This window comes from Suncus etruscus, chromosome 4 (assembly GCF_024139225.1).
Source record: "Suncus etruscus isolate mSunEtr1 chromosome 4, mSunEtr1.pri.cur, whole genome shotgun sequence".
Taxonomy (NCBI): domain Eukaryota; kingdom Metazoa; phylum Chordata; class Mammalia; order Eulipotyphla; family Soricidae; genus Suncus; species Suncus etruscus.
Window position 1 is genome coordinate 452,206 of NC_064851.1, and position 12,170 is coordinate 464,375.

At 56.0% G+C, this 12,170-nt stretch overlaps 1 protein-coding gene across 6 annotated transcripts in view; it reads right to left on the reverse strand.

The window, feature by feature from the left end:
• PPP6R2 (protein phosphatase 6 regulatory subunit 2) overlaps positions 1 to 12,170 on the reverse strand; it is a 32,607-nt gene that overhangs the window by 3,536 nt on the left and 16,901 nt on the right. For all 6 annotated transcript variants that reach the window (XM_049771547.1, XM_049771550.1, XM_049771549.1 and 3 more), the window contains 10 exons: positions 11,897 to 12,083; positions 10,438 to 10,575; positions 9,768 to 9,833; positions 7,527 to 7,639; positions 7,217 to 7,330; positions 6,447 to 6,576; positions 5,772 to 5,924; positions 1,800 to 1,994; positions 1,064 to 1,128; positions 449 to 564 (listed from right to left, as the gene is read on the reverse strand). In XM_049771547.1, coding sequence (XP_049627504.1) covers positions 449 to 564; positions 1,064 to 1,128; positions 1,800 to 1,994; positions 5,772 to 5,924; positions 6,447 to 6,576; positions 7,217 to 7,330; positions 7,527 to 7,639; positions 9,768 to 9,833; positions 10,438 to 10,575; positions 11,897 to 12,083 — 1,277 coding nt within the window. The remainder of the gene's footprint in view (positions 1 to 448; positions 565 to 1,063; positions 1,129 to 1,799; positions 1,995 to 5,771; positions 5,925 to 6,446; positions 6,577 to 7,216; positions 7,331 to 7,526; positions 7,640 to 9,767; positions 9,834 to 10,437; positions 10,576 to 11,896; positions 12,084 to 12,170) is intronic.

The following is a 12,170-nucleotide window of genomic DNA, read 5'->3' on the forward strand; positions in this document are numbered from 1 at the left end:
GAGCCCTGGGCAGGCACCAGGTCTCAGGCTAAGCATGGCTGACCTGGTGTACGTGGCCAGAAACGGGCAAGACTGGAGCCGGCAGTGCTGTAGCGACCCTGGTACAAAGGCACCTCTCTTCCCTGGGGCTCCAACACCCTTTCATTGTTCCTCAGCCCACTCCTGCACCTGAGTGCTCCAGACTCTGAGCTTCTCTCCACAGTGAACCCGGACCCTCTCTGTCTGCCCAGCTCTGCATACCCGGTTAGTGCCCAGGCCTGAAGGGGGGGAGATGAGGCAGGCCAGGCAGGGGCTGGCGCTCAGGGTGGACCCTGGAATCAGGTGAGCCCCAGAAATAGGGAACAGGGCCTGCCAGAGGCCTGCAGAGTCTGAGGCAGAGGGAAGCTGGATGGGGCAAGGGGTCTGAGCACAGGGAGCCCTGGTAGCCCGGCACGGGGCTCGGACTCACCTCGGATGGCCTCGCTGACGTGGCCCTGTACAGGGCCCCTCTCCAGGCTCTGTGCCACGGCGTTGGCGATACGTGTCAGGTGACCCATGTTCCCAAACCTCCGTCCCCCTGCGGCCCTGGAAGGAAGGGTAGGGGGCGTCACCAGGCTCTGCAGTCACCAACCAGGCGCAGACCACCTCAGGTACACGCCGCAGTCCAGCTGGTGGGCCCAGGAGCTGGGGTGACCCCACATGGGAAGGCAGGGGTGGGGGAAAGGTGCTCCCTGATGCCCTCACAGCACCCTTGGGAGTCAGACAGAGAACCCATTCGAGTCCCAAAGGGGACAGCCGCTCAGGTTAGGGACCCTGATACCAGAGCTGAGAACACAGGAAAACTGAGGCAGTGCGGGTCTCCCACCGAGGCCCTTGTCTGCCGAGGGACTGAGCCGTCTCCTCGAACCCACCCAGGTGCCCTCTGGATGGCTCAAGTGCTCACAAAGGTCCACAGAATGTCATACAGAAACTAACGGAAGGGATGCCCGGTCCCCATGAGCTGAGGAGGGAGCTGCCCTGGCAGTGTCCACAGCTCCTGTCGCGTCCCTGGGTTGAGTGGAGCCCCACACAACATGGCTCTTACTGTGTGTGATCGTTGGCTTCCCAGGCCTCCAGGATCCGCTGCACCAGACAGCACTGCTCGAACAGCTGCAGGGAGGAGGGGAGGAGTGTCTGCAGGACCCCGGATAGGGCAAAGGAGTCCCCGGGCCCAGTGGCCTGCACTCAGCATGCTCAGGGCTGGGCCACTGTGCCTTTGGGCCTCCACCCCCAGCAGCCCCCATCTCAGGCCACAACCCCGAGGCTGCCTAGATTTGTGTGTTCACTGAGGGTATCAGCGCTGGCCCTTCCTGTGGTCTGACTGCCCCAGCTAAGGCCCCAGGGTCCAGGGCTCTCCTGAGGGGCCCCTCCTGCCACCCCGGCTGTGGATGTGGGTGAAAGGAGCTGCGCCTCGTGGGCTTCTGGCTTCGAGTTTGCAAGCAGGTAGTCTGTGGTCTGTCCCAGGAGGGAGGACAGTCAACACACTCACAGTCGGGAGGGGGAACAGTCACACACCCACAGCTGGGAGGAAGGACAGTCAATACACCCATGCCAGGAGGGAAAACAGTCCATACCCATGGCCAAGAAGAAGACAGTCACACACACTCACAGTTGGGAGCGAGGACAGTCATGCACACCCATACCTGAAAGGATAACAGTCACACACCCCACCCATGGTTGCGAGGGAGGACAGTCACACACCCACAATAGCAGGAATAGCTGGTTCCAGACTGAGCAGCCCCCACCCTATGAGATGAGAAAAGCTGGGGAGGGGGGCTTACATGTGTCACCATTGTGTGCTCCTCGGGGTGACCGGCAGCAGGCTGGGGGGTCTCTGGCGGCTCGGCCACGCCATTGCCGTCAGGGCCAGCAGCTTCGGCCCTGTTCTCGGGGGCCGTGCGCGAGAGGATGGCGGCAACACAGAGCTCCACTTGAAAGTGCAGGAAATTGTTCCAGCTGTACTTGAAGAACAGGTCCTGGACAGGAAGCCGCCCATCACATGCCTGCCCGGCCCCAGAGCAGCCCAGGCCATGAACATGAACTGGGCAGTGCCGCATGGCCACAGCGCTCAAGGGGTGGCAGGGGGACCCCTCCATCCTAGCAGGGACACGGGTCTGCAAACAGGCATCTACGCAGCCACAACTGGACCAACAGTTGGTTGAGCAGAACGAACGTGCCAGGGACACGTGCCAGAGACAGGGAAGCAAGGAGGGCACTGTGCTGATCCTGCAGGTGGACAACCCGGGTTCAATCCCCAGCACCTCTTACGGAATGACATGAGTGCAGAATCAGAGTATCCCCGAGCACTGCCAGGTGTGGCCCCCAAAAACACAAAGGAAAAACAGCACATCTAGGCCACACATGCGGTGTCTAGCTGCAGTGATGCCTGCAACTCTGTTGCAAGGAGGTGGGAGCACCCTTCTGCACATGGAGACGGAGCATGTGCTGAACAAGCTAAGCCCCTGAGCTCCCCCCTCCTTGCTCCCCTTTAGAAATGGGGCTAGAGGGAGCCGGAGAGATAGCATGGTGGACGGTGGTTCAAATCTCAGCATCCCATATGGTCCCCTGAGCCTGCCAGGTGTAACCCAAAAACAAAAAAACAAAAACAAAAACAAAAAAAAACAAACAACAAAAAAAGAAATGGGGCTAGAGCGATAACACGGTGTGGAGGGTGCTTGCTTTGTACATGGCTGGCCCCGGGTTTCATCACTGGCATCCCATATGGTTCCCCAAGCCCATCAAGAGTGATTCCTGGGGCCAGAGCAATAGCAGAGCGATAAGGCGTTTGCCTTGCACGCGGCCAAATACAGGACAGATCCAGGTTCAAAACCTGGCATCCCATATGGTCGTTCCCCCTCCCCGCCCCCAACCTGCCAGGAGCAACTTCTGAACACGGAACCAAGAGCAACCCGAGTGCCACCGGGTGTGGACCCCCCCCCCCAAAAAAAAAAAAAAAAAAGAAAGAAAAAAGAGTGATTCCTGAGTGCAGAACCAGTAATAACTTTTTTTTTTTTTTTTTGGTTTTTGGGGCCACACCCGTTTGATGCTCAGGAATTACTCCTGGCTAAGCACTCAGAAATTGCCCCTGGCTTGGGGGACCATATGGGACGCCGGGGGATCGAACCGCAGTCCTTCCTTGGCTAGCGCTTGCAAGGCAGACACCTTACCTCTAGCGCCATCTCACCAGCCCCCAGTACTAACTCTTAAGCACTGGCAGGTGTGGCTCAAAAGCCAAAGACAACAACAACAAAAAGCTGGAGAGATGGAGAGACACCTTACATGTCTGAGTGCAGCCTTTGCATGCCAGATCCTGGGTGTCTGAGCGCTGTGCTAGGACAGTGTCATCGTGAACGAAAACCAGCCAGAAGAAACCCTTAGCTGACACTGCATGAAAGCACCCAAGGGAACCTGTGTGGTGGCTGGAACCAGCTAGAAGAATGTGGCAGATTCAGAGCAGGAAGGTGCTGCACAACAGACTCAGACATGGTGTGGGCTGGTGGGGGGCGGGGGGAAGGTGGCCTGCGATGGCCAGGGTCTGAGAAAACAAAGAAGTTCTAGACAAGCTGGTGATAGAGGCTGGAGCCCTACTGGAACATCTGGTCAGGAAGGGAGAGGCAGGATAGTGGGTAGAGCTGTTCTGGCCAACCCAGGTTCAATCCCCAGCATCCGACATGGTCCTGAGTCCCACCAGGAGTGAACCTTGGGCAAAGAGTGGGGGTGTGGTTTAAAAATAGCAAAGGAGGAGCTGGAGAAAGAGCACAGCGGTAGGGCCTAGCATGCAGCCGACCCCCATCGCCAGGGGTGATTTCTGAGTGCAGAGCCAGGAGGAGTAATTCCTGGTGTGCTGTTGGGTGTAGCCCAGAAACCAACCAATCAATAAATAAAATTTAAAAAAAAAAAAAAAAAAAAAAAAAAAAAAAAAAAGGGGCCGGGCGGTGGCGCTAAAGGTAAAGGTGTCTGCCTTGCCAGCACTAGCCTAGGACGGACCGCGGTTCGATCCCCCGGTGTCCCATATGGTCCCCCAAGCCAGGAGCGACTTCTGAGCGCATAGCCAGGAGTAACCCCTGAGCGTCAAATGGGTGTGGCCCAAAAACCAAAAAAAAAAAAAAAAAAAAAAAGAAAAGGAAAAACTGGTGACAGTCATACAATAATGTCGCTGAATTAAAATCAGCTGACAAGTGATCAAGATGACCACGCTTATGAAAATGCAGTTTAACTCCATGAGATCTGAGTTGGTGAAAGAGTGTGGCAGGCCAGGTTTGACCCTTCCCCCACAAGCACTGCTGGGAGTGACTCCTAGCCCAGAACCAGGAGGAGCCTCTTGGCAGCACAGTGTGTGGTGTAAAGAACTGGACACTATATAAACTATATAAACTTAAACAGAACATTTCAAGGTAGTGGAGAGACTGTTCAAGTCCTTTTAAATTCTTTCTTTTTGGCCAAACCTGGTGGTGTCAGGGGTTACTCCTGGCTCTGAACTCAGAAATCGCTCCTATCAGGATCAGGAGACCATATGGGATTCCAGGGATCAAATCCTGGTTGGCCACATGCAAGGCAAATGCCCTCCCTGATGTACTGTCACTCCAGCCCCATCCTTTTTATTTTGGTTTTAGGGTCACACCCGGCGGCACTCAAGGGTTACTCCTGGCTCTACACTTAGAAATTGCTCCTGGCAGAATCAGGGGACCATATGGGATGCCGGGATTTGAACCACTATCCTTCTGTGTGCAAGGCAAACACCATCCCTCCATTCTATCTCTTCGGCCCCAGCCCCATCCTTTTGTTTCTTATTAGATCACAATGAGAGAGACAGTCACAGAATAGTTCATGGTTGAGTTTCAACCATACAGTGTTCCATCTCCGTTCCTTAAAATGTTCTGTTCCTGACGGCGGCCTTCCCAGAAGTGTGAAGACACGAGGCTGATCCCACAAGGCCCCACACAGTCGCTCTGAGCCCTTTAGCAAAGCTTCCCACTTGTTTCAAATGGTTTTTGCAGTGTCAGGGATGAACCCAGGGCCTCAGTGCTACATCCCCAGCACTGCAGAACTATTTTCTTTTTTTTTTAGTTTGTTTTTTGGGGGCCACACCTGGTGGCACTCAGGGGTTACTCCTGGCAGGCCCGGGAGACTATATGGGATGCCAGGGATCGAACCTGGGTCCATTCCGGATCGGCAGCATGCAAGGCAAATGCCCTACTGCTGTGTTATCACTCTGGACCCTCCTGAAGAGCTTTAAATGCAGCTAAATGCCAGATCGAGTGCCAACATGGGGGTCAGAAATTCTTTCTGCCTCGGGAAGCTTCTGGGGGGCTTGTGCGAACCCCCAGTGCACACGAAGGGTCTGGCCAACACTGCCTTCAGTGCACTGGGCCCTGCAGCCTGCCTGGGTATGGCCCTGGAGGCAGATTGTCAGGATGAGACGGAATCTCACCCCTACCCTTCGACCAGGCCAGAGCCTTGTCTTTGTGCAGGCACTTCTTTGGCAGCCCAGTGCCTCAGTGGCCATGCTGAGCTCCTCTGCCTCCTGGATCTGTGTGTCCAGACGGACCCAAGAAGGGCTCATCTGCTCAGTAGACGTGCTACCCAGAGCTCACAGGGAGCCTCCCGACAGACACACCTTCCTGCTGCCACACACAGCTGCCACCGGCCCTGTCCCACATGCAGTGCGGGAATGGGCACTCAGCAGCAGAAGGTAGTCAGCAGCAAGAGGCATTCACCAGCAGGAGCACTCACCACCAGCAGGAGGCACTCACCAGCAGAAGCCCCATGGTGTTGAGCCGGCAGAGCTCCCGGTGGATGCTGGGTGTGTCTGTGTGCAGCAGCGCAGCCATGAGACGGGCGCCGTGCAGACGGGCACTCCCCAACGGCTCCTCCAGCACCCCGATGGTAGTCAGGATGGCTGACTTCTGCAAGCAGAGGAGGAGGCACTGCCAGGGGCCTTGGAAGCAGCTGGGAGTTCAAAGGGCAAGAGCACGGGCTCGGCGGACGGACGGCGGGGGAAGGCTAGGCTCCGTCTGTCCCAAGCTCTGGATGAACACTCCTACCCCCCAAGGAGCAAGCTGTATAGCCCTGAGCACCTGCCTGTGTGAACCCAGAGCCAAGGAAAACAGAGGAAAGCATAGGATGCAGGACTGTCAAGGGCAGTGCCCCGAGGATGGGCTTCCAGAGCCCTGAGTGGCAGCTGCTGGGACCCAGCGCAGAGCACTGTGCTCCCACACTCGCTCCTTTTCGCTGAGGGACATTCCAGAACCCTCCCTTCATGGAGCTTTCTGTGGAGCTAGCCAGGAGGCAGGTGGGGCGGTAACTGGTGGGGCCGAAGAGTCGTCCCTACCCTTCCCCGCGTGAGGCCAGAGTCACTGGGCTGGGACCAGCCAGCCCTGAGGGAGGGCCTGGAGGACAGTCCCCCAACCCAGTGGCCAGACCCATACCTTTGGCGGGCTGAGCAGCAGCTGGTGGAAGTCCTTCAGCCTCGGCTCAATGCCATGCAGCACGCCCCTGCTGACGGTGCCTGACGGCCGCTCCAGTCCCTGAGAAAAGCAGTCCAGCAGGCCGTCTGCCCTGTGGGAGAGGGCAGACAGGTGACGCCAGGGTACCGGTACCCACACCCGCTCCCCACCAACGCTCATTTTGGGACAACCCCAACCCTGGAACCCCATAGAGGGGTCATGAAAGGCCCCCAGTCTACAAGTCAGATGTGAGTGGTAGAAACATTTAAACAAAGAAAAGCTAGAAGAGCAGCCAGAGTGATAACACAGCAGGGAGGGCATTTGCCTGGCATGTGGTCAACCCGGATTTGATCCCCAGAATCCATATGGCCCCTGAGCACAGAGTCAAGAGTAACCTCTGAGCACTGCGATGTGTTCCCCAAAAAGGAAAGAAATAAAGAACAGAAAAGCTACAAGGAAGGCTGAGTGGCTCCTCAACCTTCTCGGTCTGTTCCTCTCATCTCGGGCAGGACCATCAGGATGAAAACGCACATCCACAGGAGGTGCTCCCAAAATAAAGACAGACAGACAGACAGACAGACAGACAGACACACACACACACACACACACACACATGGCACACGCATACTGACATACCCATGAAGATGTATGCAGACAGATATGCAGCCCAGGTGTACAGCACAGCACACACACTCACACACATTACACTCGTGTATGGGGACACACGTGCAGGGAGCGTGCAGAGGCCTCACCCGGCCCGCCGGGTGTCCAACAGGCTCAGCAGCACCTGTGTGCCACAGACCAGGCAGCTCTCTGTCTGCTCGCCGTCGAACATGTTCTTCAGAAGCTGCTCCACGCAGTCCTGCCTGTGCACACACGGGGGACTCACCGTGGAGCCGATGGCGTGGAGCCTCCCTCCCCGAGCCCTGACACTGGGCACACGGCACAGCTGGCTCGTCCCCACAGGACTGGCAGAGCGGGCTGACAGCTGTCTGGCTCTGAGCAGGGCTCAGAAGGCCCTGTGGCCCGGCCTGCCCAGCTCATTGTAGGCCCAGCACTCACGACTCCAGCACTGTGAGGAGGGGGTCCGGCTCGGGAGCCTCTGGCAGCTGGCCACCCTGCTCTCTGCCCAGCCGAATGATGTCACAGAGAGTCTGGGACGCATTGGACTGCCTCTGCAAGGACAGGGAAAGGACACCTGAGGCCTGGCTCACAGAGAGATCTCATCTTAGTCTTGAGGGGAGGGGGCATGGGGCTGTATCCCAGGACTGCTACGGGTTCGAGAGGGCAGACTCAGCTCTCCACAAGGGGTCCATTCTGAGAAAAGCCGCCCATGTGGTTGCGTCCCAGACATGGCACTTCACAGATCCCACCCAACTGCTGCTGGTGAGCAGCAGGGTCAAGTGGACCAGTGACACAGAAAACAACAACTTTTTTCTTCTCTCCCAACTTGGGGCATGAGGCAGCAATGGTGGTGCTCTGCGGGCTGAGGGCCATGGCAGAGGAAGTCAGCCCTGGGCACAACGGGAAGCTGAGCCCCAGGCAGCTGTGTCTCAGTGCGGGAGAGGCGGGATATGGCCTGGAGCAGGACTGCGGTGCAGCAGCTTGGGGTTGGGTCTGCCTTCACTCTGCACTACACACACCTGGAGCAGCAGCCTGGGGTTAAGGATGACGGGAATAGGGGAATAGGGCTAGGGTGGGGGCAGCAGCCAGAATCAGGACTTGGGCCCACGGAGTTCAACCCATTACTCAGCCATGCTTACAGGGACCAGAGGCTGGCCTTCTTTCTTTTTCTTTTCTTCCTTTCCTTTCCTTTCCCTCCCTCCCTCCCTCCCTTTCCTTTTCCTTCCATCTTCCTTCTCTCCTTCCTTCCTTTCCTTCCTTCCTCTCTCCCTTTCTTTCTTCCTCTTCTTTTCTTTCTTTTCTTTTCTTTTTTTTTTTTTTGGTTTTTTTTTGGGCCACACCCGTTTGACGCTCAGGGGTCCGTTCCTTGGCTAGCGCTTGTAAGGCAGACACCTTACCTCTAGCGCCACCTTCCCGGCCCCCTTTTCTTTCTTTTCCTTCCTTCCTTCCTTCCTTCCTTCCTTCCTTCCTTCCTTCCTTCCTTCCTTCCTTCCTTCCTTCCTTCCTTCCTTCCTTTCTTTCTCCTTTCTCCTTCCTTCCTTCCTTCCTTCCTTCCTTCCTTCCTTCCTTCCTTCCTTCCTTCCTTCCTTCCTTCCTTCCTTCCTTCCTTCTTCCTTCCTTCCTTTCTCTCTCTCTCTTTTAAAAAAAGACCCTTCACCAGTGCAACATTCCCATCACCAATGTTCCAATTGTACCTCCTCTCCACCCCACATTGGCCTGTACTCTAGACAGGCTTTCTACTTCCCACATTCAGTCCCTTCTTTCTTTTCTTTCTTTCCTTTCCTCTTCCTCACTTCCCTTCTTTCTTCCTTCCTCCCTTCTTTCTTTCACTTTTCTTTCTTCCCTCCCTCCCTACTTTCCTTCCTTCTCTCCTCCCTTAGTCTCTTTCATTCTTACTCTGCTCTCTCATTCTGTCTCTCAACCTGTTTCTGTGTCTGTCTCATCTCATTCTCTCTCTCTCTCAAACTGTTTGTCTCTCATTCTGTTGGCCACTGCCTCTCTCACTCTTGTCTGTCCCTTGCATTCTCTCTGATGCTATCTCTCTGTCTGTATCTCTCTTATTCTCTCTAACTCTTTCTTACACTATCTGGCATTCTCTGTCTTTCTCATTTTGACTCTGTCTGTCTGCTTCTCTCTCTCTCTCTCTCTCATTTTTTTTTTGGCTTTTGGGTCACACCCAGCAGCACTCAGGAGTTACTCCTGGCTCTGTGCTCAGAAATTACTCCTGGCAGGCTCGGGGGACCATATGGGATGCTGGGAATCAAACTCACATTTGTCCTGGGCCAGCCGCATGCAAATGCCCTACCACTGTGCTATCTCTCTGGTCCCTCACTGTCACTCTGATCTCTGTCCTATCCCTGTCTCTCTATCTCTCTTGAGCAGGCATGAGAAAGAGTACAGAGAAGCCAGCAACCACAGGGGGCCCCACAATTTAAAACCGAGGGGCCAACAATTTAAAACACTAAAACAATTTAAAGTGGTCACTAGGGATCCCGGACAAAGACTGAGTTTGAGACTCCAGACGTCTCCCACCAGCCCCCAGCCCACAACAACGGAGATGGAAATAGTTCATGAAAGCCACCAGGTCTCAGGGCGGTCTGACTCAGTCACAGAGCAGACAATCCTCCGTGTGCCCGCAAGAAGGCAGGAGGCCAGGAAGCGGCCGGGGGGAGGACTCACGTCTTCGTCCTGGCTCGGATGGATCAGCCCCACCAGCCTCTGGATGATCCTCTCTTCATTCAGCCACTGGAAGGGAGAGGCCCGTCCCTGACTCTGCTCCTGCCTGCAGGGACCAGGCCAGGCTCGGGCCACAGGGGGCTCCACGCCATACGTGCCCCTGACTCTGAGGAACAAGGGACCGGGCTCAGGTGTGACCCGCTGATAAAGGAGGGTCTGGGATAAGTGTCTGAGAGGAGCCTCTGTTGCCTGCAGCCTAGGACAGGCCCAGGCTCAGCAGACTCAGCTTTTCTCCCTGGGTACAGGGGCACTGGGAGGACTCAGGGCTCCAGTTCCAGGGTGCTCGGTGCCCACAGGTGGGGCCAGAGGCTCCCCTGAGTGTCAGCACAGCTGTTGTGGAGCAGCAGTGAGAATTAGTTCCCAGTGAAGGGGGCTGAGCAGAGATGAGCCCGACTGTGACCTGGCCCAACCCCAGGAGCCTGCAGGACGGGATCCCAGCTTGCTACCTCCCGCTGTTGGCCGTGGCTGCTGCTCTAAGTGATTGGGCAATATCTGTCCTGGGCTGCCCCGTAAGTGTCACCTCATTGGGCTGAGGACCAGCCTCCTGCCCTCTCCCTGCCACATCTAGGCCCAGCTTCTCGGCCTGGTACCCAGTGTACCAGGGGACACTCACATGCAGGACGCCCTGCCGCAGTGTGGCCGGCTCCACGCAACTGACGAGCCGCAGCAGCAGGTCCATGAGGGCCGAGGTGCCGAGGTGCTTCAGCACCAGGCTGATAAACTGTTCCTTCTTCTTCAGGAACACCAGTACCTGGAAACAAGCACAGGATTAGCAGCCGCAGAGGGAGCACTGGTGATGGCACTGAGATGAGGAGAGAAGGCAGAACACCAGGCTGAAGGGAAGAGGGTGTGAGGCTTGCTGACACTGCCAGGCGCCTGTTTTCCCAGCAGAAACAAGCTAAAAGCTAGTAGCTTGTTGTAGTAGTTAGCTGGGTGGGAAAACTGACAGAGCCAGAAGCAAGCCCTGGGGGCCTGGAGAGATAGCACAGCAGCGTTTGCCTTGCAAGCAGCCTATCCAGGACCAAAGGTGGTTGGTTTGAATCCCGGTGTCCCATATATGCCTGCCAGGAGCTATTTCTGAGCACACAGCCAGGAGTGACCCCAGAGCATTGCTGGGTGTGGCCCAAAAACCAAAAACAAAAACAAAAAAAAAGAAGTAAGCCCTGGAAAGTGCTGGGCGTGACAAAGTGAAAAGGAGGTAAGGCGTTTGCCTTGCATGCAGAAAGACAGTGGTTCGAATCCCGCATCCCATAGGGTCCCCCGAGCCTGCCAGGAACGCTTTCTGAGCAGAGAGCCAGGAGTGACCCCCGAGCACTGCCGGGTGTGACCCAAAAACCAAAGGAAAAAAAAAATGGAGTTCCTGGGGTAAGAGAGATAGCACAGTGGTAGGGCATTTGCCTTGCATGTAGCTGATTCAGGACAAATGGTGGTTCAAATCCCAGCATCCCATAAGGTCCCTGGTGCCTGCCAGGAGGAATTTCTGAGTGCATAGCCAGGAGTAACCCCTGAATGCTGCTGGGTGTGGGCCAGAAACAAACAAACAAAAGAGTTCCTTAAGTGGCTGGAGTTGACAGTACAGTGGGGATGGCTCTTGCTTTGCACTAGAAAGACTCAGTTTGATCCCTGGCATTCCATATGGTTCTAAGACCACCAGGAGTGATCCCTGACCTCAGAGCCAGGAGTAAGTCAGCCCTCTCCAATTCCCTGAGTTCCTCTTACAACTGCCCCCAATTAGGGGCTGGGCGGTGGCGCTAGAGGTAAGGTGCCTGCCTTGCCTGCGCTAGCCTAGGACAGACCGCGGTTCGATCCCCCGGCGTCCCATCTGGTCCCCCAAGCCAGGAGCGACATCTGAGCGCATAGCCAGGAGTAACCTCTGAGCATCACCGGGTGTGGCCCAAAAACAAACAAAAAAAAAAAAAACAAAAAAAAACAACTGCCCCCAATTAAATTCTTTTTTTTTTTTTTTTTCTCTGGCCCGGAAGTCAGTCACACCACGTGCTCCACATGAGCTCCCCAGAACGACTCGGTGGGACACACAGCAATACCCGCCCTAGGGCAGAGCAGACACTCACTTGGTCTGTCTTCCTGGCGATGAGATTGCCGATGGTCTTGCTAAAGAAACTGGCCAGCAGAGGGTTGAGAGGCGGCTCGTGGTCCAGGAAGTCATAGAGAAGGCCCAGCAGGGCCTCGTCGCCTCCCAGCCGGTCGTTGATCTGTGGCACATCGCAGGTCAGCAGCTCGCAGGCGGTGTTTGGGTATCTGCAAGAGCAGCCAAGCAACTGGAGGTGAAGTGAGACTCCTGTGACGTCCGAGAACAGCTTCAAGGACCCGGCTCTGAGGAAGCAG